At 36.3% G+C, this 27,192-nt stretch overlaps 1 protein-coding gene across 1 annotated transcript; it reads right to left on the bottom strand.

The window, feature by feature from the left end:
- Positions 1–13,396: 13,396 nt before the first annotated feature.
- Positions 13,397–26,178, bottom strand: LOC116554528 (olfactory receptor 5A1-like). The gene is made up of 2 exons (XM_032282458.1): positions 26,083–26,178; positions 13,397–14,359 (listed from the first exon to the last, which is right to left on the bottom strand). Exons 1-2 carry the CDS (start codon positions 26,176–26,178, stop codon positions 13,397–13,399), a joined length of 1,059 nt encoding a protein of 352 aa, XP_032138349.1.
- Between the last annotated feature and the right edge of the window lie 1,014 nt (positions 26,179–27,192).

The raw sequence follows: 27,192 nt of genomic DNA, 5'->3' as shown, positions 1-27,192 counted from the left end.
TGACTAGGTGCTCCTAGTATCAGAAAAGAGACAAGAGAATGGATTGCTAACTCAGTTGAAGTAATAACATTACCATTTTTATATGTCTACATCTTTTCCTCCAACAAGCACTGGAAAAAGAAAAATTCTTTACTGTCCTTCTGGTGAAAAGACTCGGCTTTTCTTCTTGAATTGTCAACATATGTTTGCTCAGTGCTTCAGATTTTCAATTAATTCATGGAGACTCATGAGAATTTTAAAAGGTACTTAAAAAGTTGACTGGCAACTCTTGCAAAGGTGCCATAGAAATGCTGAGATTATTATATATAAGGTAGGGATCATCAATTAAAATAATAGGTTTTAGAAATGGCTCTAATAAATAGTTATGTAACTTGCTTTAAATCATGAAAGCCTAAGTGGCATCTTTCCAAAATAAATTTGAAACAGTCCTTCTGGTCTCAATTGTCATCCAAACATAAAGTTTCTTCTTTTATTCTTAAGAAAAATGATTGATCCTACTTATAATCATTTTTAAATTATTTTTAAAATATATGCAATACAACTCCACACTGGCCTGGCAAATAATAACATAAATTCTAATAATATTTTGGTGGAGCAGGCGGAGCATGTGTGCCCAATAAAGTTATGGAATACATCTTCTTAGGGAAGCCTTTACACAAAGCATTCCAAAAGGAGACTAGTACGGCTCAATCTTGGCCTCAACTATTGTCACAATTTTAGGGTGTTTTTGATACTTTTGAAAGAGCAAAATAATGTGGCTAATGGTTCAGACTGTGGAATTTTGGTTCCAATATCCTCTTGATCTATTAACTTGTAATAGATACTCTTGATCTATTAACTTGCAGCAATGCCATAAACACATTAAACTTGATTTATTTATAACAAAGTGAAGACAATAAAAGCCCTGAACTATAAGGTTACTCAGAAGATTATGAATAGAAACTCATGCAAATTCTCAGCACACAATTAGATACATATTGTTATTGTGGATTGCTTAGAAATAACCATAAATGACAAGTATACTTGTGACTAGAAATATGAACTGTGCTAGATATTTATAGGGTGACTTGAGGAAACTTTTGAGACATTATTGGCCCTATAGACAGTCAAGCATCATTGCCTTTAGACAGGTGTAGATTCAGACCTAGTGTCCATGCAGGTCACACCACCTAGGGCCATGAAAATATAAGCCACATACACCATTTTTTCTTCAGTTTGCTTTGGATACAGAGTATCAGTGGAAAACCCACATCAAACTGTGATGGATCTCAATACAGGGAAAAATTCCAAGTAAATATTTCAATTCTCCAATACTACGGAAGTAAAATACTCTTTTTGTAAATACAATCAACAAGTTAGAGCTCACTAACAGATTCGTAGTAGATAATACATATAGGATACATTTTATACCTCAAATGTTCTTCCTTGAGAAGAGAGAGTAAACCAATGAAAGCAAACCAAAAAATATCTGAAAAAGATGAATAATTAAAAAAGACTTGAACTACAAGATAGTAAAAAGTATTATAGACATTCATTTTTATTGTAATAACAGACGTGTGTCAAAAGAACAAATAGAAATTTTCTTTAAAAATTTAACTATCCTGCTTAATAGGTACACAGTGGCAAGCTGGGTGAATAAAACAAGACCCATTGGTCTGCTATCTTCAAGAGACCCATCTCACATGTAACACCCATAGGCTCAAAGTAAAGGGTTGGAAAAAGATCTACCATGCAAACAGAAGACAAAAAGGAGGAGGAGTTGCTATCCTTATCATATAAAACAGAATTTAAACCAAAATGGTAAAAAAAAAAAAAAAAAAGATAAGGTTAGAAGGTCATTATATAATGACAAAGAGTTCAACAGGAAGACTTAACTCTCCTAAGTATATATACACCAAACATCAGGGCCCCCATATTCATAAAACAAGTACTTCTAGACCTATAGAAAGACTTAGACCACAGTACAATGATAGTGGGGGACTTCAACACCCTATTGACAGCATTTGAGAGATTATTGAGGCAGAAAATTAATAAAGAAGTTGTGGACTTAAACTCCATACTTGACCAGTTGGACCTGCTAGACATCTACAGAGTACTCCACCATCAACCAATATACATTCTTCTCATCTGCACACAGAACATACTCCAAGACTGAACACATGCTTAGCCATAAAATGTCTCAATAAATACAAAAAAAAATCAAAGTCATACCAACCATACTCTAGACCACAGTGAAATAAAAATAGAAATAAATATCAAGGTTTTCAAAACTACAAAATTACATGGAAATTAAACAATTTGCTCCTGAATGACTTTTGAGTAAAAAAAAATGGCAAAAATTTTAAAAATTATTTGAAATAAATAGAAACAGAAAAACAGAATACCAAAATCTCTTGGATGCAATAAAAGCAGTCTTATGAAGAAAGTTTATAATGTTAAATGCATACTTCAAACAGCTAGAAAGAGCTTAAATTAATAACCTAACATCATATCTAGAGAAACCAGAAATACAAAAACAAACCCCTAAGCTAACAGAAGAAAAGAAATGACTAAAATCTGAGTGAAATTGAAGCCCAAAAAACCATACACACAATAAAAATCAATGAAACCAAACGTTTCTTTTTTGAAAGGTTAAACAAGATTGATTAGACTGCTATCTAGATTAACAAAGAAAAAATATCCAAATAAGCACAATCAGAAATGACAATGGTGACATTACAACTCGTCCCACAGAAATACAAAACATCCTCAAAGACTATTATGAACGCCCCTATGCACACAAACTACAAAGTCTGGAAAAAGTGGATAAGTTCCTGGAAACACACAAACTCCCAAATTTGAATTAGGAAAAATTTCAAACCCTGAACAGATTAATACTGAGTTCTAAAATTGAATCAGAATAAAAAACCTACCAACCAAAAAAAGCCCCAGATCAGATGAAGTCACGGCAGAATTCTATCAGATAAACAAGGAAGAACTGGTACCAATTCTACTGAAACTATTACAAAGTACTGAAGGGGAGGGGCTCCTCCCTAATTCATTCTACAAAGCCAGAATCACCCTGATACCAAACCCTGGAAAACATGCAATTAGAAAACAGAACTATAGTCCAATATCCCTGATGAACATCAATGCAGGAATCTTCAACAAAATGCAAGTAAACTGAGTTCAACAGCATATCAAAAAGTTAACTCCCCATGATCAAGCATCAGTTCTGGAAAGAAAGGTTGGTTCAACAAATGCAAATCAATAAATGTGATTTGCCACATAAACAGAATTAAAAACAAAAACCATAAGGTTGTCTAAATAGATGCAGAAAACAGCTTTCAGTAAAATCCAACATTCCTTCATGATAAAAATTCTCAAGAAACTAGACATTGAAGGAACATATCTCAAAATAGTAAGCTCCATCTATGACAAACCCACAGCTAAAATAATACTAAGCAGACAAAAACTGAAAGAATTCTCCTTGATAACTGGAACAAAACAAGGTTGCCTACTCTTAGCATTCTTATTCAACATTATTGGAAGTGTTAGCCTGAGCAATCAGGCAAGAGAAAGAAAGAGAAGGCATCCAAACAGGAAAAAAATATAAGTCAAACTGTCTTTCTTCACAGATAATACAATCCTACACCTAGGAAAAATATGTAAAGGCTTCACCAAAAGTCTCCTGGAACTGATAAATGACTTCAGTAAGTTTCAGGATAAAAAATCAATGTCTAAAAATTAGTAGCATTTCTATACACCAATGATGCTTAAGCTGAGAGCCAAATCAGGAATGAAATTCTATTTACAATAACCACACACACACACACACACAAAATAAAATATCTAGGAGTACATAGAACCAAGGAAGTGAAAGATCTTTACAAGGAGAACTGAAAAACACTGCTAAAAGAAATCATAGGTGACACAAACAAATGGAGGAAACATTCCATGCTCATGGATTGAAAGAATCAATATTGTTAAAATGACCATGCTGCCCAAAGCAATCTATAGACTCAATGCTATTTCTATCAAACCACCAGCATCATTTTTCACAAAACTAGAAAGGACTACTCTTAGATTCAATGGAACCCAAAAAGAGCCAACTAGCCAAAGCAATTCTAACCAAAAAGAACTTCAAAGTATACTATGATGTTACAGTAACCAAAATGGCATAGTACTGGACAAAAATAGACATTTAGGCCAATGGAACGGAATAAAGAACCCCAATTAAAGAAGCATATCACAAGCAATTGATCTTCTACAAAGTCAACAAAAATAAGCAATGGGAAAAGGACTCCCTATTCAACAAATAGTGCTAGGATAGCTGGCTAACCATAGGCAGAAGAATGAAACTGGACACCTACATTTGACGATGTACAAAAATTAACATGATGAATTAAAGATTTGAATGTAAGACCTCAAACAATAAGAATCCTGGAAGAAAACCTAGGAAACACCATTCTGGACATTGGCTTTGGGAAATAACTTATGACTAAGTCCTCAAAAACAATTGCAACAAAAACAAAAATTAACAAGTGGAGTCTCGTTAAACTAAAGAGCTTCTGCACAACAAAAGAAATTATCAACAGAGTAAACAGGCAACCTACATGGGAGAAAATATTTACGAACCATGCATTGATAAAGATCTAATATCCAGAATCTATAAGGAACTTAAACAATTGCACAAGCAAAAAAGTATTTAAAAATAGACAAAAGACATGAGCAGACACTTCTCAAAAGAAGACACAGAAGTAGCCAACAGGCATAAAAAATAAAAAAAGCTCAACATAACTGATCAACAGAGCAAATTAAAACGACAATGAGATACCATCTTACAGAAATCTGAATGGCTACTAAAGAGTCAAAAAAACACAGATGCTAGCAAAGCTTCAAAGCAAATGGAATGCTTATACCCTGTTGGTGGGAATGTAAATGAGTTTAGCCACTGTGGAAAATTTGAAGATTTCTCAAAGAGCCTAAACCATTCAACCCAGCAATCTCATTACTGGGTATACATTCAGAAGAAAACAAATGGTTCTACAGAAAGAAATATTCACTTGTGTGTTCTTTGCAAGTTGCAAGACCTGACTCACTATGGGTAAAAAGTATTAGAAGGATAGACATGTGTTTATGTAATCTTGAGATGAGAAAGATATCTCTAAAATATAACACCAAATAGAAACTATAGGAAATATATATATATATAATGAAACAATGTAAACTTGGTTATGACAGAAAAATCCACTTGCATAAAACACATTTGAAATCCAACTAATGAACTGGGAAAAAATAATCAAAAAGTATTTTAAAAGACAATGTAGCAATGCTTTTATAATTTAAAAAAAAATTCTTAAAAATTAGCACTGATTCATGCACAAAATGTTTCTACCTTTCTGGAAAAAAAAATGCTTTATAAGATCTCTCTCACTTTCTTTCTTACACACACCTCCACCACTATATGAGCCAGCTATAATGCCGAATGTTAAAAGTAACGGGTTTTTTTATTTTCTTCTTTATCATTATCTGCATTTTCTCAATTTTCTACAACTCCTATATTTATAATTATTAAGATACAAAAATTATTAATATTTAGTAGGGGATGGAGGGAATAAGCAAGAGACTTTCCTAAATTTTACTTGCTATCTCTGTGATGTTTAGCAAGTTATTAACCTCTCTCCGTTGTCTCATTTACAAGGGAATCTGTTAATAGTTACTACCTCCTTCATAGTGTTGTTGCAAGTATTGTATGACATGAAGGGCTTAAAAGAGTGAAGGTTCAATACATGTTAGCAATGATCATTCCCATCACCACTTCTCTCTGCAAAATAGAAAAAGGGAGAAATTAATACCAAAGTGTCAAGAAGTTCTTAATAAAAGTACTTCTTAAATTAGACTGTCTCCAAGCCTCGACTCAAGAATATGATTAATAATGATTTTGTTTGTTTCTATCTTATATTATTGTGTTATCTCACACCCAGCTGGATTATAAATTCCTGATGCTTCTTTTGATGCTGCACCACCACCAAATACCCTTAAGCTGACAACACTAACTACATACAGCACATGGACTAGTGGAGATGTTTTACTACTTAATGCTAAGCACCATGGAAACTGATATTAACACATTCATAAATGTTTCTTTCACCCAAATTTAGATGTATATATAACAATATCTTATGTCTATTTTATTTTCATTGTGGTTTTATGAACTTGGAAATCGTTCTGTTTACTATTAAAGTGTTGCCAATATAATTTCTCAGATAGTTTATCCAAGATGAGTTATAGTTAATAAAAATAATTTGAAAATATAAGCTGTCATTGACATTCCCCAAACATAAATATAATTGGTCAGTTCAACGAAAAAGTCAAACTGTTGATCAACTTGTTGCCCTATAATTTTTCACATTTTAATTACATTCCAGTGATACAGGCCTTAATTAAATATATTCTATTTAATCCATCATTTCCAGAAAATAGCAAGGACTTATAGATTGTTTTTCTTATTTATTATAAAATTTGTCCTGAAAATTGATCTTTTTAAACTTCGATAAACTAAAGAAAAAGGATGAATGTGCTCATTCTCTTTCAGTACATTTTTTGCATGTGTTCACCATCTCCCTAGAAAATTTACAGAAGAAAAAGTGACTAATGTAAATATTGGTTGGGGATTTTGCTAGATGTATATAGGTAATTGAAATCCTTTCCAATTCTGATCTAGTAAGAAGATGGTCACTTTGTGGCATTGTGCAGAATACAGAATCGGATAAAGCCAGGAATGTTGTTGAATGGAAAACACTGTAAATAAAAGAAGGTTAAAAGGAATACTTAGACCAACACTACCTATGTTTAGAGTGGGTATTCCTGATTTCTACAATACATAGGCTAGTGTCTCCAGACAACCAGCGTGTCCAAAAACAACAATGGAGAGCTGTCTGAAGTATTTCAAAGAGTCTGATGGAATTGTACATGAGTACTTTCTCATATTATTTTGCAGCAATGCAATTTGGCTCCTACTAAGAAATTATGAATCAAAGCTGTGTATTTAAAGATTAAATAAATTATTATTTCAAAAACAGAATTCACATGAGCAAAAATTAAAAGGGTCTTTGAAATAGAAAAAATTGGGAAAAATAAGAAAAAACATGTTTTGATCTTAGAAAATTTTCCTGATACTCAGTAAATTATTATTTTTATTCAGCTCTCAATTATTTTTTATGCTCTTTCTTGTTTGACTCTCAATGATCCTATTATCCTCATTTTATAGGTTAAAAAAAAACACAGAAAGTAATACAGGTCAAGGTCATATCCTTAAGAAATTGCAGAACTGGAATTCAACAACTATTTCTCATCCCAGAGTAATAACTTGAAATTTTATGTTGAGGTTATTATTTTTGTTAAAGTCAGAAAATTTCTGTAAGGAGAAAGAGAACTCAAAGATAGTCCTAGGTGGAGGAAATGGAAACAAAGAAGAGAGAATAGTTGAATAATGGGAGAGACTGAGGACCATAGACCTTGCTTACTGAAAGAATCAGAGAGATAATGAGATATCAGAGAATCAACCATTCCCTCTAAGTCTTGCCCTGTGACCTTGATCCAGATCCCTCAAAAAGACACAATTCTTGCCAAAGGTTAAAATTAATTATTTTTTAAACAAATGAATTTTTCAGGTGGGCCCCATTGCACTCTAAGATGGGTGATTTGGGCCACAAAACTGGCTGTTCACTCACAGCAAAAGATCTTCTTAAATGTGTTGCTGAGAGCAGAGAATAAAGGAGAAAAGCCAATTCAAGGGAGAAAACATTCCAGGTACTTGCTCTCTGGTGTCGTGGTTGTCGTGGAGTTTTCGTCCCCACAGATTTCATGCCCCACTTTGCCATGTCCCCACTGGATTCATTCCCTACTTCCCCATGGTCTGTGATGATGGTCTCATGACTGTAGATTTTCTTTACTAACTGGAGTCATTTGAGCTGGAAAGGATATAGGAATCTGGGATATTCTGGTATAAACTCTTGGTTTCTAGGTGGAGAACCTGAGGCCAGAGAAGGTAAGGAATTGTCCCAAGATAGCACAGCTTGATGGTAATACAGCTTGATAACAGTAAGTTAAATACATTTACATATTTGTATTTCTGTGGTATCACTTATAATATCTCCTTTTTTGTTTCTGATTATCTTTATTTGGGTCTTCTCTCTTCTTTTCTTGGTTAGTCTCACTAATGATTTATCAATTTTTTTTATTTTTTTAAACCAAATTTTTGTTTCATTTATCTTTTATACTGTTTTGGTATTCTATTTAGTTCTGCTATAATCATTGTTATTACTTTATTTCTGATAATTGTGAATTTCATTTGATCTGGCTTTTCTAGTTCTTTATTTAGAATTGTTACTTTCTCTTGCTGAGTTGAGTTGATATTCTTATTTCATTTATTCTTTATATTGTTTTCAGTGTCTATTTCATCTAGTTCTGTTATAATCATTGTTATTTCATTATTTTCTGCTAATTGTGAATCTTGTTTGATCTTGCTTTTCTAGTTCCTTATTTACAATTGTTATTTTCTCTTGCTGAGTTGATACCTTTATCATTATAAAATGACCTTTATCATTTTATTGTTTTTAATTTAAAGTCTGTTTTACCTAATTATAGCGAATTCTGCTTGCTCTTGATTTCCATTAGTGTGAAATATCTTTTTCCAATGCTTTGCTTTCAGCCTGTACATGTCTTTACAGATAAGGTGAGTTTCTTGTAGACAGCTTATGGTTGAATCATGTTTTTTTTTTAACTCATCTTATCAATGCATGCCTTTTAAATGCAGTGTTTAATCCTTCTATGTTCAAGGTTAGTATTGATAGGTGAGGTTTTGTTCCTGTCATATTTATTATTAATTGTTGTCTAGTTGTTTTATACATTCTCTCTTCTTTATTTTTTTTCACTGTTCATTTTTGGTTTGGTGAAATTCTGTAGTGGTGTCATTTGATTCCTTTCTCCTCCTCCTTTGTATTATTGCATTAACAATGAATTTTATGTTTTTTGTGTTTTCATGATGGTGAATACCATTCTTTTGCTTCCAAGTTTAGAACTTTTTTGATCATTTCTTATATTTCCAATCTAGTGGTGGCAAATTCTATCACTATTTGCTTGTCTGGGAAAGACTATTTCTCCTGAAGCTTAATTCTTGCTGTATATAGAATTATTGGCTTGTAATTTGCTTGTTTTTTCTTTCAACACTTTGAATGTATCATTTCACTGCCTTCTTACCTGCAAGTTTTCTGCTGAGAAGTCTGCTGTTATTCTGAAGTAGTTTCTTTTGTAGATGACTAGATGTTTTCCTCTTGCCAACTTTAGAATTTGTTCATTTGCTTTGATTTTAGACAGTCTAATAATAATATGCCGTGGCAAACTCATTTTTGCATTGTATTTTTCTGAGGATCACTGAGCCTGTTTTATCCATATGTCTAAATTTTTTGATAGACTTGGGAGGTTGTTATACATTATTTCATTAATAGGTTTCCTAACCTTTTTTCCTTAGGAATACCAATAATTTATAATTTCAGTCATTTTAGGTAGTCTCAAAAGTCTTGAAGGCTTTGTTTATTCTTTTTTATTTTTGTCAGACTGGATTATATTTTAAAACCTATCTTCAAGTTCAGATTCTTCATTCCGCTAAATCTTGTCTATTGATGAAGCTTTCAAATATATTTTGTAATTCTTGCAATAAAATTTTTAGTTCCAGGATTACTGTTTTTTTTTTAAGATATCTATCTCATTGGCAAATTTCTTGTTCATATATTAAAATGATTTTCTGATTTGTTTGTATTGATTTTCAGATTTCTCTTGAATTTCATTGAGCTTCTTTAAAATCAATATTTTGAATTTTATCTGGAACTTGGAGGATTTATTTGTGTTTAGCACTTATTGCTGGAGAATTTTTGTGGTTTTTTGAGGGTGTGGTTTTGAGGGTGTGAGGGTTACCTAGCTTTTTCATGTATCCTGTGTCTTTAGGTTGTTTTCTGCATATCTGGTGTAACAGTTCTTTTCATTTTTGAATTTCCTTTAGTTAGGGGAGAAATTTTTCTTAAAGATGTGACAACTCTGTTGGTTGGGTGTAGCCTTCTGGTTTTACTCCTGGGTGTATGCAATAGTGAAAATGCTGTATGATTTATTTAGCTATCCTCAGTGTGTTAGGTAACAGTTATTCATGGGGGCACTGGTGAACTTGTGTTCCAGTTTCAGTGCCAGATGCATCCATCTTCAGATTAAGTGATGGTGAATTAAGCATGTCTATCTTTGTAATCTGGGGAAGCATATGCTGAAATCTGTGTTGGTGGATCCAAGAAAATCAGTTCTGTATCCTCTGAATGATGTACCAGGATGCTAATTGTAATAGCACTGTACTGGGTAAGTGAGTGGGTTATTTTGCTCCTGGGTTGCTTGGGAGTAGTGGATGATGGTGGTGGCAGTGGCAATAAGATGTCCTTCTAGTTTCCACACACTGTACTTTTGTGTTGGAAGTGGCTGAAATGGACTACTCAAGTCAGCCTCCAGGCCAATAGATGATACTTGCAGGTTGGAGCTAGCCAAGCTGGTAGCAGTATGCCAACCTTTGCACCCTGAAAGAAGTACTCAGGTGTCCCAGGTGGTGGATTGAACTGTGGAACATCCAGAAGCCTGACTCCTACAGTCTCATGGGGTTACTAAAGCTGGGTGGACCCAAACCAGGCAACAGGGTGGGCATGCACCAGCTGTGATTGGGGAGTGGAATGGTCCTCAGTCCCCTGGAGAAATGCTTGGGTGAAAAGTGACCACTGCTATGTTGATGTTCTGCCACTGGGGGGATGGTGCTTGTCCCTGTAGTTACTGCTTTGACCAGTGAGTTGGGGGCTGTGCTCCTCTTATGCCCCAGTCCCAAAAGGTGTTTAGTCAGTCCCAGCAGTTCTCACCCAGCCTGTAATTCAGCCCCAAGCCACAGGAGCCATTGTCAAGCTCAGTACCAAGTATCTAGAACAATTATTATCCTGCTCATGTCTGGGATAGTTGCCCAGTTCCAGAACCAGCAGCTGGAGTTCTTGCCATGTTTGCTTCTCAGTTCTGGTTGTGGCAGCACTTTCCCACTCAAGCCCTGGTTCTGCAAGCCACAACCCAAGTCTCCCTAATGCCTAAGACTGCTGTTGTTGGTTCCCAGGATCATGCACAGTTTTATAAGAGCTAGGATAAAAAATGGCGCCTTACTGTAGCTGCATAAGTCTGAGGAAGAGAGTAAGACACTCCCTGGAGTAGTTCCTTCTCACAATATCCCAGCTACTCCCTAAGTTAGATTCAAGGATTGGGAGGGCCTAGGTGTTTGCCCACATCCTAGATTGTATAATTTCATCAGTGGGAAAATGGACCCACAGAAAAGACATTCACATACCCTTTCTTATACTGGGGATTCACTCCCAGTTTTTTACCATTCCTGGCCATGCAGGCTGCCTGTTTTACTTCTTCTTTTGAACTCCCATGTTCCTTCTTGGATAATATATTTAAAGCGTCATTGTTGTTTTGGTTCTTCAAGGTAGGTGAGGCATGCTGAAAGTGCTTCTAATCAGCCATCATTTGACCCAATAATTTCTCTTCTGACACTTTATATGAAGATGATTACACATGTACATAAGGAAGCACACATAGGTATTTTCATTGTGTTAATAACTTTTAGAAGTCTCTCAAATAATCTTATTGCTTCACTTAAATTCAAAAATCAAGTTTAGATTCTGTGGAGCTGAAATGCTCACTAGCTGCCTCATCATTGGCTCTATGGTTATCTAATTTTTTACAAGGGCACCAAAAGACACAGTGAGGAAAGGATAGTCTCTTAATAAATAGTGCTGGAAAAAGTAGATTTTATCATGCAAAAAATGAATTTGAGCCCTTATCTTATAACATACCCAAAAATCAACACAAAATGGATTAAAGACCTAAATGTAAGACCTGAAACTCCTACAGGAAAACATAGGGGAAAAGCTCTTTCACACTGGCCTTTGTAATGATTTTTTGGATATCACACCAAAAGCTCAAAATACAAAAGCAAAAATAAATAAATGGAATTACATCTAAATAAAAATCTTCTGCAGAGCAAAAGAAGCTATCAGTAAAATTAAAAACAACCTATAAATTGGGGGGAAATGTTGCAAACTATGTATCAGATAAGAGTTAATACCTGACACTTTTTAAAGTCATAATATTTAATAGCAAAAAAATTAAAACCTTATTTTTAAAATGGACATAGGACCTGAGTGTACATTTATCCAAAAAGGAAATAAAAATGGCCAACAAGTATATGAAAAGGTGTTCATCATCACTGATCATCAGAGAAATGCAAATCAAAACCACAATGAGATACCATCTCATACCAGTCAGAATGGCTACTAGTAAAAAGTCAAAAAGTAACAGATGCTGGCAAGGTTGCAAATAAAACTGAATGCTTATGCACTGTTGATGGGAGTATAAGTTAGTTTAACCATTGTGGAAAGCAGTATGGTGATTCCCTAAAGAACTGAAAACAGGACTACCATTTGACCCAGCAATCCCATTACTGAATATATCCCGAGGAACAGAAATCATTCTACCATAAAGATGCATGTACATGAATGTTCATTGCAGCACTACTTAAAAGAGCAAAGACATCAAATATAAATGCCCATCAAAGATAGACTGGATAAAGAAAATGTGGTACAGATACACCATGGAATACTATGTAACTATGAAAAAAGAATGAGATTATGGTTTTTGTGGGAACATGGATGAAGCTAGAGACCATTATACTTAGCAAAGTAACACAGAAAAAGAAAACCAAATACCACATGTTCTCACCTATAGGTGGGACCTAAATAATGAGAATTCATGAATACAAACAAGGGAGCAACAGACATTGGGGCCTAGTGAGTGTGCAGGGTGAGAGGAAGAAGAGGAACAGAAAAAATAACTATTGGGTACTAGGCTTAGTATCTGTACAACAAACCTGGGTGACACAACTTTACCTATATAACAAATCTGCACATGTATCCCTGAACCTAAAATAAAAGTTAAAGAAAATCAACATGAAAACACAGTATGGCATCCTAGGTTCTTGCCATTTTTCCACATATAATATTTACCAGTACCTCTCTTCTCAAAAACATAATCACCTTTTAGGGTTTAATCTACCTGGGTTCTAATCATGAAAACTGACTTTTTAAACTGTATTCAATGTCAGTGACACTGTCTCAAACAGATCACTTGGTGGTGGCTGACCACAATGGCACCAGACAGCCAGGAAGTAAAGATTATACTTCTTCTCTCTACCTAGCTATTCTTGTGACCTACAAAGAGTCACTTACATATTCTTGCTTCTATCTTCCTTACAACAATAGCAATATCTACCCAAATATTGTTCTTACTAATGTAAATGTGTTGCCCCATTTATCACCCTCTTGAGAGCCACTTTGATTTCCTTGTTCCTCAAACTATAGATCAGAGGGTTTAACATGGGGATAAGTTTAACATAGAATACTGAGAGCACCTTATCCTGCTTCATGGAGTGGCTAGAGCTTGGATGCATGTACACAGAAAGGGCTGTGCTGTAGAAGAGAGTCACAGCTACTAGGTGGGAGGCACAGGTATTGAAGGCCTTGGCACTACCTTTGGTTGATGACATTTTCAGTATTGAAGCTACAATAAAACCGTAGGACACAAGGATAACAAGCAAAGAGCCCAACCCAACAAAAATAGCTACCAGAAAAACAGCCATTTGGCTGATAAAGGGATTAGAGCAAGACAAGGAAATAATCTGAGGTATGTTACAGAAGAAATGTTGGATGATGTTTGGCCCACAGTAGTAGAGATTAAAGCAACGCACTGTTTGAACTAAGCTACTAACAAATCCACTCCCATAGGCTCCAGCCACCATCTTCCAACAGATAGCAGGGACCATGATGGCTGAGTACTGCAGAGGACTGCCGATGGCCACATATCTGTCACAGGCCATGACAGCCAAGAGGCAGCACTCAGCCAGACACATCCAGGACCCAACAAAATACTGAGTGGCACAGGCAAAGAAGGAAATTGTCCTCTCATCTTTTAAGAAGTCTGAAAGCATCCTTGGGCTGATGGTAGAAGAATAGCAGATGTCTATAAATGACAGGAAACTGAGAAAAAAGTACATGGGTATGTGCAGGTGAGAGTCCATCCTGATGAGGATGATAAGGCCCAGGTTCCACATCAGGGTCACAAGGTAGATTGCCAGGAAGACTAGAAAGAGGATGAGCTGAAGCTCTTTGTCATCTGAGAGTCCTAGGAGAACAAACATGGTCACAGAGGTGTGGTTTCCACTTACGTTCATGGATCTGCTTTGTGTCAACTGCTGAGAAAATGGAATGAGAAGAAAATGGGTTTATTCCACCCCCCAAAAAAAAGAAACACTATTTTTTTCAGTCATGAATCTGGCTAAATATAAAAACTTGAATCATCAATGTTGAGTTAATTTGTGTCTTTCATATATACAATCATGAAAATTCACTAAAAAATTTTTTGTTAGCTATTATGCTGAAGATAGTAAATAAGCATCATTAGTATGATACCACCTAAAAGGTCTTAGTTTCATGTGTTCCCATTTTATAACACATGAGACTTTGAAGATATGCTAAATTAAGAAAATTCTGTCATTTTTCTCTACAGTTGACTCTTGAACAACAGGAATTTAAACTATGCAGCTCTACTTATACACGAATTTCTTTTCAATAAGTACAGTGGAAAGTTTTTTAGAGATCCATAACAATTTGAAAAAAACTCACAAACTGCATAACCTAGAAATACCAAAAATATTAAGAAAAATGTACATCACAACTTCATAAAATATATACAGACATTAGGCTATTTTATCATTTATTATCATAAAATATACAAAGATCTATTATAAAAAGTTAATTTTTTAAAAAAAATTATGATGAACAGACCATTTATTGGCTCACAGTTCTGGAGGATGTGAATTCCAAGATCAATGGACTAACATCTGGCAAAGGCCTTCTTGCTGTGTCATACCATGACAGAAGAGCAAAGGGAGTGCAAGAGAAAGAGTAAAAGAGGGCCAAGTTCCCCCTTTTATAATGAACTATCTCCCTTGATAATGGCATTAATCCATTCTCTCCACCTTAATGGCCTAATCACATTTCACTGGGCCTCATCTCCTAACACTGTTGTAAAAGTTAAAATTTATCCAAAGTTACATACAGACACTTAAACACTCATGGTACCATTCACAAATGAAGAAATATAAGCAAACATAAAGATGCAGTATTAAATCATAACTATATAATTAACTGTAGTACATACTTTACTGCTATAATAATTTTGAAACTATCTCCTGTTGCTATTGCAGTGAGCTCAAGTGTTGAGAGTTCTGCTTAAAGTGCTTTGTGAGGCTAGTCATCCTCATGTGGGAAATTCATCTCTCCAAAAAATGCATAGAGCAGTAAAAAGTTCTCTTTCATGGCTCTCACATATTTTTCATTGTGCTTAGTACAGTATCATAAACCTTGAATAACACCATGGGACACATACAAAGTGCTACTAGTGACACTGGAAGTGCTCCCAAGAAGCAGAAAAAATTGTCATGATATGACAAGAAAAAGGTGAATTGTTTGGTATATATCACAGATTGAGGTCTGTAACTACAGTTGCCTGCCATTTTAAGATAAATGAAACCAGCACAAGGACCATTGTGAACAAAAGAGAAGGAAATTCATGAAGCTGTTACTGCAGCTACTCTAGCAGGTACAAAACTCTTACACTTTTTGTGAAATACGTTTTTATCTCATACTGAAAATGCAACTTTTATGTGGATGCAGGATTGCTATATGAAAGTCATACCTACAGACTCTAATATGATTCCAGAAAGAGTGAAGTCACTATATGCCAGCTTAAAGCAAAAGGAAGATGAAAGCTGGAGAATTTAATGCTAGTAATGGATGGTTGGATGATTTTCCAAAGAGGTTTGGCTTTAAAATATCAAGATAAAAGGAGAAGCAACTTCTGCTGATCAAGAGAAGCAGAGGAATTCCCAGACACCATTAAGAAAATGAAAATCATTAAACAGAAAATTTATCTGCCTGAAGAGGTTTTTAATGAAGGCAAATGTACTCTATTCTAGGGGGAAAAATGTCACAGTAGACATTTATTAATAAAGAAGAGAAGCAACATCAGGATAGACTAACTTGTTTTGTGCAAATGCAGCTGAGTTCACGATTTATTAATAAAGAAGTTTTATTAGTAAAGAAGAGAAGCAACATCAGGATAGACTAACTTGCTTTGTGCAAATGCAGTTGAGTTTATGATCGGGACTGCCCTTATCTATAAAGCTTGCAAAGAAAAGATAAACACCAGCTGCCCGTCTTTCAGTTGTACAATAATGAGGTGTAGATAATGAGAATGCTTTTTCTGGATTAGTTCCAGAATGGATGCTTTGTGAAGTCAGGAAGGTACTTCCTTTTTAAAAAAATATTTTGATATTGGACAATGCGCCTGACAACCCAGAACCCCATGAGTTCAACACCAAAGGCCAAAGTGGTCTACTTGCCATCAGAAACAATGTCTCTAATTTAGCCTCTAGATCAGGGGGTTACAATGACCCATAAGTCTCATTACACATGGTAAATTGTCAACACTTTGGAAAAGAATCCCAACAGAGAGGACATTAAGAAAGTCTGCAAGAATTACACCATTGAAGATGCCATTGTTGCTACAGAAAAAGCTGTGAAAGCCTTCAAGCCCCAAACAATACATTCCTACTTGTGAAAACGTTCTCCAGCCATTGTGCTTGACTTCACAGGATTATGACAGAGAAAACCAAGAAAATCATGAAAGATTGTGAGCATCTAATAGTGGTGAGGGGGGTATCAAGACATGGATCTCAGAGAAATTCAAAAGCTAGTGAACACCACGTCAGAGGAATTAACAGAAGACAGCTTGATGGAGAGGAGTGTTTTCAGACAAGTGCCAGATAATGAAGAGGAAGACATAGAAGAAGCGGTGCCAGAAGACATATTGATGTTAGACAATTGGGCAGAAGGGTTCCAATTACTCAAGACTGCTTTTGACTTCTTTTATGACATGGACACTTCTATGATACAAGTATTGAAACTAAAGCAAACGGTGTAAGGTTTGACAACATATAGAAACATTTTTAGAGAAATTAAAAGGCAAAAAAAGTCAGGCAGAAATTATGTTGTATTTTCATAAAGTTACACTGAGTGTGCCTGCCAATCCTGCCTCCCCCTCTATTTCCTCCACCTCTTCTCCTTCTGCCACCCCTGAGACAGCAAGACCAATCCATCCTCAGCCTACATAAGCCAGTTTTTCTAAAAACCCCTCTGCAATCTGAAGACAATGGGGATTAAGGTCATTATGATGACCTATTTCCACTTAATGAATAGTAAATACTTTCTTTTTCTTATAATTTTCTTAAGAACATTTTCCTCTAGCTTACTTTGTTGTAAAAATACAGTATAAAATACATGTAACATTTAAAAATGTGTTGAGTATTTAAATTATTGGTAAGGCTTCCAGTCAACAGTAGACTATTATAATACAAGCTTTGTGGGAATCAAAAGTCATATGTAAATTTTTTACTGCACAGGGAGTCAGTGCCCCTACCCTTGGATTCTTCAAAGGTGAACTGTATGGTGAAATAGGATGACTCTGCTCAAGCATGACTCCAGTATTCACTCAATGCTTCAAGAAGAACTTGGATCATCCTGGCCCTCTTACGTAGAATGAAGTGCTCTTTAAAATCTCCTTGAGGACTAACATCCAATCAATCTATAATAAGGGAGTATCGACAATTCTGTAACTGCTTTTAGGCTCTCATAAAGCCTGGAAAGATATAACAAAAATGTAGCAAGATGGTAGGAAGTCACACGCTAAGAAGCAGCTTGGAAATGGGTATTACTTAACCAATTTAATAACTCTGGGAAGGCTCCTGAGAAGTTAGATAACACAAGGTTGAAAGATTTGTTATATTCATTATATTCCCTTCCTAGCAGTTGCATTTCTTTCTCAAATCTGAAATATTTATAAGTTAAATTTTTTATGACAGTAATTCTTTAACTTATTTGGGTCAGTGATGCTTTTAAAAATCTTTTGGACACTCTGGACCCACTACCCAGTAAACTGCAACCACTTACAACCTTTGCATACAGTTTAAGTGAATTCTCAATCATCTTCAAGCCTATCCACGGTAGCCAAGTTAAGGACTTCTCCTATAAGGCAGAGTGACTCAAACTCATAAAAGGCTTAAGATGCTTAGGCAATTACATACGTATTACGAATTGAGGTAGAATTTTGAGGAGTCCTTTCTCATTTTCACTTTGGAGCCAGTTCAGGGAAAGCAAAATACTAAGTCTTCAGCCAAATGGTAACTAGCCAATCAAATATTTTTGCCTCAGGCACTATATGCTCTCTTCAAGATTCTATAGCTGTCATTCTTTTTAGATCATTAGAACATCCCCCAACCAAAACACATGTTTATTCAAATACCCTTACATTAAAAAGGAAGTCATGGGGGGCCTTGAAGGCAGAAAATAGCTGTCAAATATAGCCTGGGAGTTGTGTCCAAGGGTAGAAGTAGAAATCTCAAACATTTCCATTGCTGTGATATTAATGGAATAAACCATGTATGATCTACAAGTATTTGTCAACATTAGCCATCCAAAATATCTTCCTTCTCCCTAACCATTTCCCAGTCTCCCAGTTCCAAAAAGAAAAAGATCTCCATAGAAACATCAGGCTATTTATAGAGAAGCACACTCAAAGTGGTTCTTTTCTCAAAATCAGATCAGTCTGATTTCAGATCAGTCGTGGCTTCCTGTTGCACTGCATTGAAAAAAAAAATTTTAAGAAATAAGGTCTTTAATTGTAAAAGAACATTTAGATATTTGTCATGAATATGAAAGAGGAGATTTGTAGCAGATAGACAATGCATTTAGCATCCCAGACTTAGGAGTAGCTCTGTCCACAGTAAGACTGAATAGAAAAAGAATCTTGTGGGAAAAGAACAGAAAGTTGTATTTGTTACCATTTTCATCATCATCATCATCATCGACAGTCAGAAGGACAAAGATTTATTGAGTAGCTACATACATACTGACCTGCCCCTTATAATTATATATGCAGTTTTCTCTAATTTATGCTCATTCAATATAGGAAACTTAAATCTGATATACTATTTACTAAACACAATATTTGCATTCTGAAAATTGCCTCTATATTTCTATCATATGTCTCTGGGACCTCAGTTTGTTGGATCTTTTTGCTCTGTTCTCCACATCAATAAAACTTTCATTATTTATATTTCTCTACTGTGTTCTGTCTTCTTTTTACAGATGTTTCTTTCCATAAATTAATTTTATCATTAATTATGTTAATTGGTTGTTTGACATAGTCACTGGATTTTAAATTTTAATCATAATATTTTGTTTTGTTTTCTAGAACTTCCATTTTGATTTTTCCCAAATAGTCTATTTCTTGTTCTTTAATCATACTTTTAGTAGCATTCTTTAATTAAACATATTAAACATAATTATTAAATTATTACCAAATAACTTAAATACCTAGTTTGATGTTATTGCTGTCTCTCATTCAGGATATGAGCTATTTGCTTGAGTGTTTAGTGAATTTTAATCAGAAGTTCGTGTTACTTTGAATTTATCTGCAGGAAGCATTGAGGTTTAAGTATAATATGTGTCTCTCCAGAAATGATTTCTATTACTTCTGTCAGTACCTTGGGGATGATACTAACCCAGAATCCATGTAAGCAATAATTTTGACTTGGGGTTTTCTCAGGGCCACAATAGTCATAAAATTTAGGCTACATAGCTAAATATGTAGAAATCATCAGGGGAATCTTCTCTTCCTCCCAAACTAAGGCTGAGAGAATTATGCATATCATTGTTTTATTATGTGGGGTCAGATTTTTCTATTGTGCCCCCAGAGAATGTTACCCTTTGGGAACCCCTGTTTCAGTGTCATAAGAGTTTTCTATTATCCAGCCTCCTTCACTGTCTTTTTCTCCTACCTTTATACAGACCTATTAAACTCAGCCTTAGGGTTTAGTGGATCCCTCCTGGGAAAATGCTGGCTGCAGTCTACCGTATCTTAGGTTTGTGCTTTCTTATCATCTTTATACTTTCAGGAATTTATCTTCTTCCTCACTGGCTGAACCATGAAAAAAAATGTGTTTTAGAGTTTATCTAGCATTCTTAGTAGTTTCTGTGAATTTATAGCCCACCGTATTCCCAGAAGCATGTCTACAAACAATATTTTTATGAAAGTCCTGGTAACTTCAACTTATCACTGGCCACTTTTTCTCACTTCCTTGGCAAGCAGTCAGCATTATCACTTTTTTTCTTTTTTTTTTCGTAGCTTCTGTGGTGTCTTGAGATGGAGTTTCGCTCTTGTTACCCAGGCTGGAGTGCAATGGCGCGATCTCGGCTCACTGCAACCTCCGCCTCCTGGGTTCAGGCAATTCTCCTGCCTCAGCCTCCTGAGTAGCTGGGATTACAGGCACGCGCCACCATGCCCAGCTGATTTTTTGTATTTTTAGTAGAGATGGGGTTTCACCATGTTGACCAGGATGGTCTCGATCTCTTGACCTCGTGATCCACCCGCCTCGGCCTCCCAAAGTGCTAGGATTGTTTGATTTTCTTATGTTTTTGTTTCCAATATGGCTAAATTTTCCTTAAAATCAAGGCACAGTAGATAGCTAACATTATTGAGGGCATACGCTATCCCAGGTGCTATTATAAATCCTTCTATGCTTTGTCTCATTTTAATTTGTCCAACAGCACCATGAGATCTGTGCTCCTATCATTTTCATTTTGTAAATAAGGACACTGTGACAGGTCCAAAATGGAAATATAGCCACAAATCAGACAAACCAGAAATGAGATTCAACTCCAAGCACTCTAGCTCCAGAGCACCTTAAAAGACTGTGATCCACTGCCTCACTAAAACGTTAGTGTACTGATTGATTAAATGCAAGAATTAATACATTAATCTTATTTCTAACCACCATAGAGTGCAAAGCACTATACTTTGGAGGAGGCAAAAGATCCTATAGCCCAGCAAGATGAGAATTGTGTCCACAGAGGCATACTGCAAGCAAGAGATGATTTATGGCATGAAAAAGATAGAGATAAAATTCTGCAGGTAATCACCTATTGGATATAGGCAGGAAGTTAAGGGACTAGAGAAATCTCCTGCATATTCTTTGTGAGAATTTCTCATGGTCTCTACAATGGCCGAGCCTATTTCAGAGAAGTTATCGTACAAATGGACAGGGCAATGACAATGTAATTGCACATGCTATCAATAACACAATCACTATATCACTTCACATAGATACCCTTTCAGGAAATGAACTGAAAAGTGGTAATGCTGACTGCTTGCCAAGGAAGTGAGATAAACTGGAAAAGAATATATCTTCTTTCAGGAAGAAAAACTAATGAGGTATTAAAATGTTTTGGAAAATTTACTAGTATGAATGAGGAACAGGGAAGTATTGGGTTTCAGATGGTGACTACTGCAAAGCTTGTGTCTACAGTTACCTGAGAGATGAAATTATCACCTCTACAAAGATTTGCCGCATTGTTTTTCTCAGCCACCTTAGATTTTACTGCTTCTAATTAAACCTTATTTCTAGTTGCCTCTTATTTATCAAGGACCCATAAGCTTTCTTCTTTTGTTTTAGATGAAGTCTATTTTAGATAAAATTTATCTCTGCTCTCCTTCTTTACTTTTTTCTCATATCATTCCTCACATAATTTATTCCTCCTCCCCATGCTTACCTCCATTTAGCATTGCTTAGCAAATTGAAAGAAAAAATAGAAAGATAACATTAAAGTGTACCTTCTTTGACATGCTGCTTTTCTTTGAGACATTTCATCAACAGCTATTTCTAACATTTACTTAATTGACTTTGAAAAAGTTCAACATGTCTGCTGCCTGGAAAATAAAATCTGAAGATCTTTGTCTCTACCAGAAACAGTGTGGACAGGATTGGCCTCAGAAGACTAAGTATTACATTTATTCTTGACTAATGTTCTCCAGAGTCTCCAAACTAATGACAAAGTTTCTCCAGAACCTTCCATCTTCATCAGAGCCATGTTGAATCCACTCCATTTAGTAATAATACCTTCCTTAGTCTTCTACAGTCTGCTCAAATTTAACTTTTGAAATGGAATGAATCAGGTAGTATAGGCCTTTCAAAAATAGTCATAACTTTTTGTGGGCCTATGTTCTCTCATTTTTAGTACCAATCAAATGAGTCAAAGGTTTTATAGCCTCTCCCTTATCCCCCTACTTTGTACTAAAGTGTATTGACACAGCCTACATATTTAAATCATTCTTCTATAGATTTATTTCTCAGACTAAAAGAGATGCCATGAAAGAGGACTTCTGGTGAAACTTCAAGGACTTAATGAGACTTCAAGGACTTTGACAACAAGCTATTTGTACATCTAAAATTCTACCTGGATCCTATCCCTTGACAGTCCTTAGGGAAGAGTCTCTATGTGACTCACCTAAGAGTTCTAAGAAAGATTTCCTCTCTTGTGATCCATCTCCTTTTACTTTGTGGTGTAGCCAGATATTCAGAAATGGCCAACAGATGTTTTGATTTCCAGCTTCTGAGAGTATCACATTCCATCAGTACTCTGAGACGAGCACATAGTCTATTGCTAGCAATGTTTCATTCACTCATCCTCCTTCAAAAATGATCCAGCTGTGGAAGAAGCCCTTAAATGCTTATGAGGTTTCTTCAACATATCTAAGAGAGGATCTGAGAGCACAATTCATTAACAAAGATGGAGCAATTTAAAAAGGTGGAAGCTGTAAACAACCTCCCTCCTGGGGGATAGAAGGGAGCCCAACTCTGTTAATTGGTTCCTTGCTTAGACTCCAAGATCTCCCTTGAGGTTGTTAATTTTTTTAGACATTTTAACATCAAGCATCCCCCCTTTCACCTTGAAAGAATCATGTGGCTGATTTACAGGTCATTTCCAAACTTGTCATCCATAGAATAACTATGTCACCCTAGCATAAGAACAATCATCAGAGACCTCTGTCTGGGAAAAACACCAGGAAGTTGCAAGCAAACTCTGTTATTCTGAGTCAGAGTCTCTGCAGCAGATGGGTTCTCAATTCTTTACTTTCTTATTCTGGACCAATTTTTTAATTTTTACATTGGACTCCATGGATGGAGCATATTCGAAAAGGCCTTACAGTGATTTGGAGTAGGGAAGAAGAAACATAAACAGGTTCATTTTTCTCCCTCATAGCTCCAAAGCTTGGTTCAACTTCCCACACAGAGATGTCCAATCTTTTGGCTTCCCTGAGCCACACTGAAAGAAGAATTGTCTTGGGCCACACATAAACTACACTAACAATATCTGATGAGCTAAAAATAATTCTTAAAAAACTCATAATGTTTTAAGAAAGTTTATGAACTTGAATTGGGCCACATTCAAAGCCATCCTGGGCTGCATGCAGCCCATGGGCCATGACAAGCTTAGAAGGAATAAAAGAGTAGGAGAGGAAGAAGGGGAGGGAAGAATGATTATAACAACAAGGGCAGAGAGGAGGAGTGTTAAATCAAGTTTAGCCTAAAGCTGCCTCCTTGCATAGTTTAAGTTTGGTCTAAAGGGTTTTCTGTACATCATGAACTATAACAAGTGGAAGTGTAAATAGACTGTAGCCCCCACTTCTGCTAATCACAGAGTCTTAGCCAATCAAATATAGCCAGCTTTTCTAACCATGTTCAAATAAAGCAAATGCTGAACTGTAACTAATCTAGCTGTTTCTGTACCTCACTTCTGTTTTCTGTATGTCACTTTCCTTTTTCTGTCCATAAATATTTTTCCGCCATGAGGCTGTGCTGAAGTCTCTGAGCCTACTCTGGCTCAAGAGGCTGCCCAATTTGTGCTCAATTAAACTCCTTCAAATTTAATGTGGCTAAAGTTTTCTTTTATTAGATGGTTTCAGAAGTGGGATCTGAAGTAGAGCTTCTAACTATCCCCAGAAGCACTGAGTGACTAAGCGAGTCACCTCCCAGACCCAAATCTCTCAGAGCAGCTGGATATTGTGATAAGTTCTCTCTGGAATTCCAAAGCTCCACAGATTTGTGTTTTAAGCTCTCTAAGTTTCTTTGAGAAAATTTCTGATTCAAACTGGGTTTGGAAGTTGTGACAGAAACTAGACTTAGTCCAGGATAGGATTGGCTCTGGAAATTATCTGGCTTGGATCCAGTCAGAGTCCTCTTACAACTGACTGGGTCAGAAAGAAACTGGTAGCAAATGGCAGCATTACAAGGGGTGTAAAATTTGGCTTTTGGAAATTTGAAGTCAATTAAAAAACTTAGGCAAGTAACTAAAAACAAAAAAATTAAATCTGCCTTACACTCTATGCTGATACCTATAGGTGACAGGATTAGGCATGTGCAGGATCATGGGGCATGGGGAAACTTTTTCTTTCTAAAGAAGGAAAATTAAAAGCTGATGGGAGTGCTGGAAAAGATCACTTCATAACCTACAAGTGGCCGCCTGAACTGTTGATTCAGTATTGCAACAATGGGTGGGTCTTTCTCTGGCTTCTCTGAGCTCTTCATCTTCCCCACCCTGCTGTGGGCAATGCTTTTCTCCCTCTCTCTCTCAGTCTCACTCTGTGAAAACTGATTGTAGGAATGGTAAAAATCACTACCTGTTACAAATTTTAATTAACAAGAAAAAATTTTTTGTGAGGCTAGTCTTTAGCTGTAGCAAATCTGGTGTACTTTGTGCTATGACTTTGTTTCTATGTGAATTTGTCTTTCTGCATTGTTCTGTCATAAAGAGGGATACCATAGGATGGAAAGTGGGTCTAGGACTCCATAAGCTCACTGTTCAAGACAGCCCAGCAAACTGGTCAGTAACAAACTTTACTGCGGCATCTCCCTGAAACAAACAAAAAGTGAATGAGGTCTCCATCTTGTTTTAAGTCCTTGAGATCTTGAGCTTATAACCACATGGTGGAACTTTCTCTTTATTTCTACCATCTAGGAAATAGAAATTTGGGGGTTTACGTCATAGTTGGCTCTAAAAATTACATTGAGCAGTTAAAAGACTTGGCAAGCTCAAAATTGGCTGCTCTAGACTCCTTCTAGAAGAGCAATGGAAAGTACCCAGGGCTTTAGCTTAGCAGCTTCTCTAGACTCCTTCTAGAAGAGCAATGAAAAGTACTCAAGGCTGTAGATTAGCAGCTAAGGCTTTGCCATTTTACAGTGGCAGCCCAAGTTCAATCCTGGCTTAGGGAAAGAGTTCTTTCTGGTTTGACATCTGTGTGACATTTACCATTTGTTGATTCTCTTCATCTCCATGAAAAACTCCTGGTATCCCTTCTTAAATTTTACTTTTTCTGAGCGCCTTTGGAGAGCCTAGGTCTTGTAGAAACTGCTAACTACTTCTTTGAAAATACCTCATACATTCATGTTTAAGTCATAACCTTTGTTGAGGCTTGTTGGTTTCACCTGTGAGGTTACTTTTGGTAAAGTTTAGGAGCCAGAAATATTAGCCATTTGGCCTGGCTAAAGTAAGGTAACAAGAAATGTGTAAAAGGACTTTTATTTTTAAGAGTGCTATGGTTATCAGCCATTAAAAACGATGAGTTTGTGTCCTTTGTAGGGACATGGATGAACCTGGAAACCATCATTCTCAGCAAACTGACAGAAGAGCAGAAGATCAAACACCGCATGTTCTCACTCATAGGCGGGTGTTGAACAATGAGAACACATGGACACAGGGAGGGAAGCACTACACACTGGGGTCAGTTGGGAGGAAATAGGGGAGGGAGGGTGGGGGGTGGGGAGCTGGGGAGAGATAGCAAGGGGAGAGATGCCAGATGTAGGTGATGGGGAGGAAGGCAGCAAATCACACTGCCACATGTGTACCTATGCAACAATCTTGCCTGTTCTTCACATGTACCCCAAAACCTAACATGCAATAAAATAAATAAATGGGGGAAAAAAACCCCAAGTTTGAAAAAGCTGATCCATATCCCTACTCTTTGCCCATCTTCCAAATTCTCCTTTGTCTGACTCATCTTGGGGCCTGTGAACAGGGGCGCCTTTTTGTAGGAGCGCTCACCACTGGCACACATCATTCCTACATGCTTTGGGGTGTGCAGGTGACTTCTTTTCCTCCTTCTCAGATCTGGCCCATGTTTGCCTTCATTATGGACCACGTGATGGACTTTCTGATTTAAAAGGCAATGATTAATAACAAAAAGGAAAAAAGAAAATGTGGCACATGTACACCATGGAATACTATGCATCCATAAAAACAATGAGTTTGTGTCCTTTGTAGTGACAGGGATCAACCTGGAAACCATCATTCTCAGCAAACTGACACAAGAACAGAAAATCAAACACCACATGTTCTCACTCATAGGCGGGTGTTGAACAATGAGAACACTTGGACACAAAGAGGGGAGCATCACACACTGGGTCCATTGAGTGGGGGGCTACAGGAGGGATAGTGGGAGGGAGGGTGGGGGAGGGCTAACATGGGGAGAAATGTCAGGTATAGGTGATGAGGGGATGGGGTCAACTAACCACCTTGCCATGAATATACTTATGCAACAATCTTCCATGATCTGCACATGCACTCCATAATCTAAAGTAATGTATATATATATAGAGAGAGAAAGCATCAATCTTTCCCAATAAACCAAAGGGGAAATTTCAGTGCAGGGGAAAGAAATAAACATGTATTGAACCCCCCAAAAATAGATTGCCCTTCCCATCCACACTGCAGCAAACTTTGAAACCTTGAGTCTTGGGTTAATATCATAGCTGAAAAGGGTCCCTCCACACTCTTGAAACTTCACACACATTGGAACCCTTAAGGTAAAGCTAACCAGGGAAGCTTCGCCTCAGAAGAAGATGGTATCCTTGACGTGGACAGCTTTTCCTAAGATAATGGATCAAGACTTCTGTACTATAATGAGACTTATTTTTAAATATTTTTCCTTGCTTATGCCTCAATGAACAATAGAAGTGAAAATGGGGTCTGTTGTGTGCATTCATGGGGAACACTTTTATTTGTGAAGGATTTTGCAACCAGCCTTATACATGGATAATCTTATATCTTGACAGATAAAAGATAAAGGCCC

Source organism: Sapajus apella, unplaced genomic scaffold (assembly GCF_009761245.1).
Source record: "Sapajus apella isolate SASKATOON/1434 unplaced genomic scaffold, GSC_monkey_1.0 scaffold14, whole genome shotgun sequence".
NCBI lineage: Eukaryota > Metazoa > Chordata > Mammalia > Primates > Cebidae > Sapajus > Sapajus apella.
This window is presented reverse-complemented; position numbering and strand designations above follow the sequence as displayed.

What these genes read in the sequence shown, in the direction of transcription:
- LOC116554528 (XM_032282458.1), bottom strand. Translation starts at nt 26,178, where the DNA reads ATGTGTGCCAGTGGTGAGCGCTCCTACAAAAAGGCGCCCCTGTTCACA. An exon ending in ATTTGGAAGATGGGCAAAGA is followed by an intron (nt 14,360 to 26,082) that starts GTAGGGATATGG and finishes CCATTTTCTCAG; the next exon opens with CAGTTGACACAAAGCAGATC.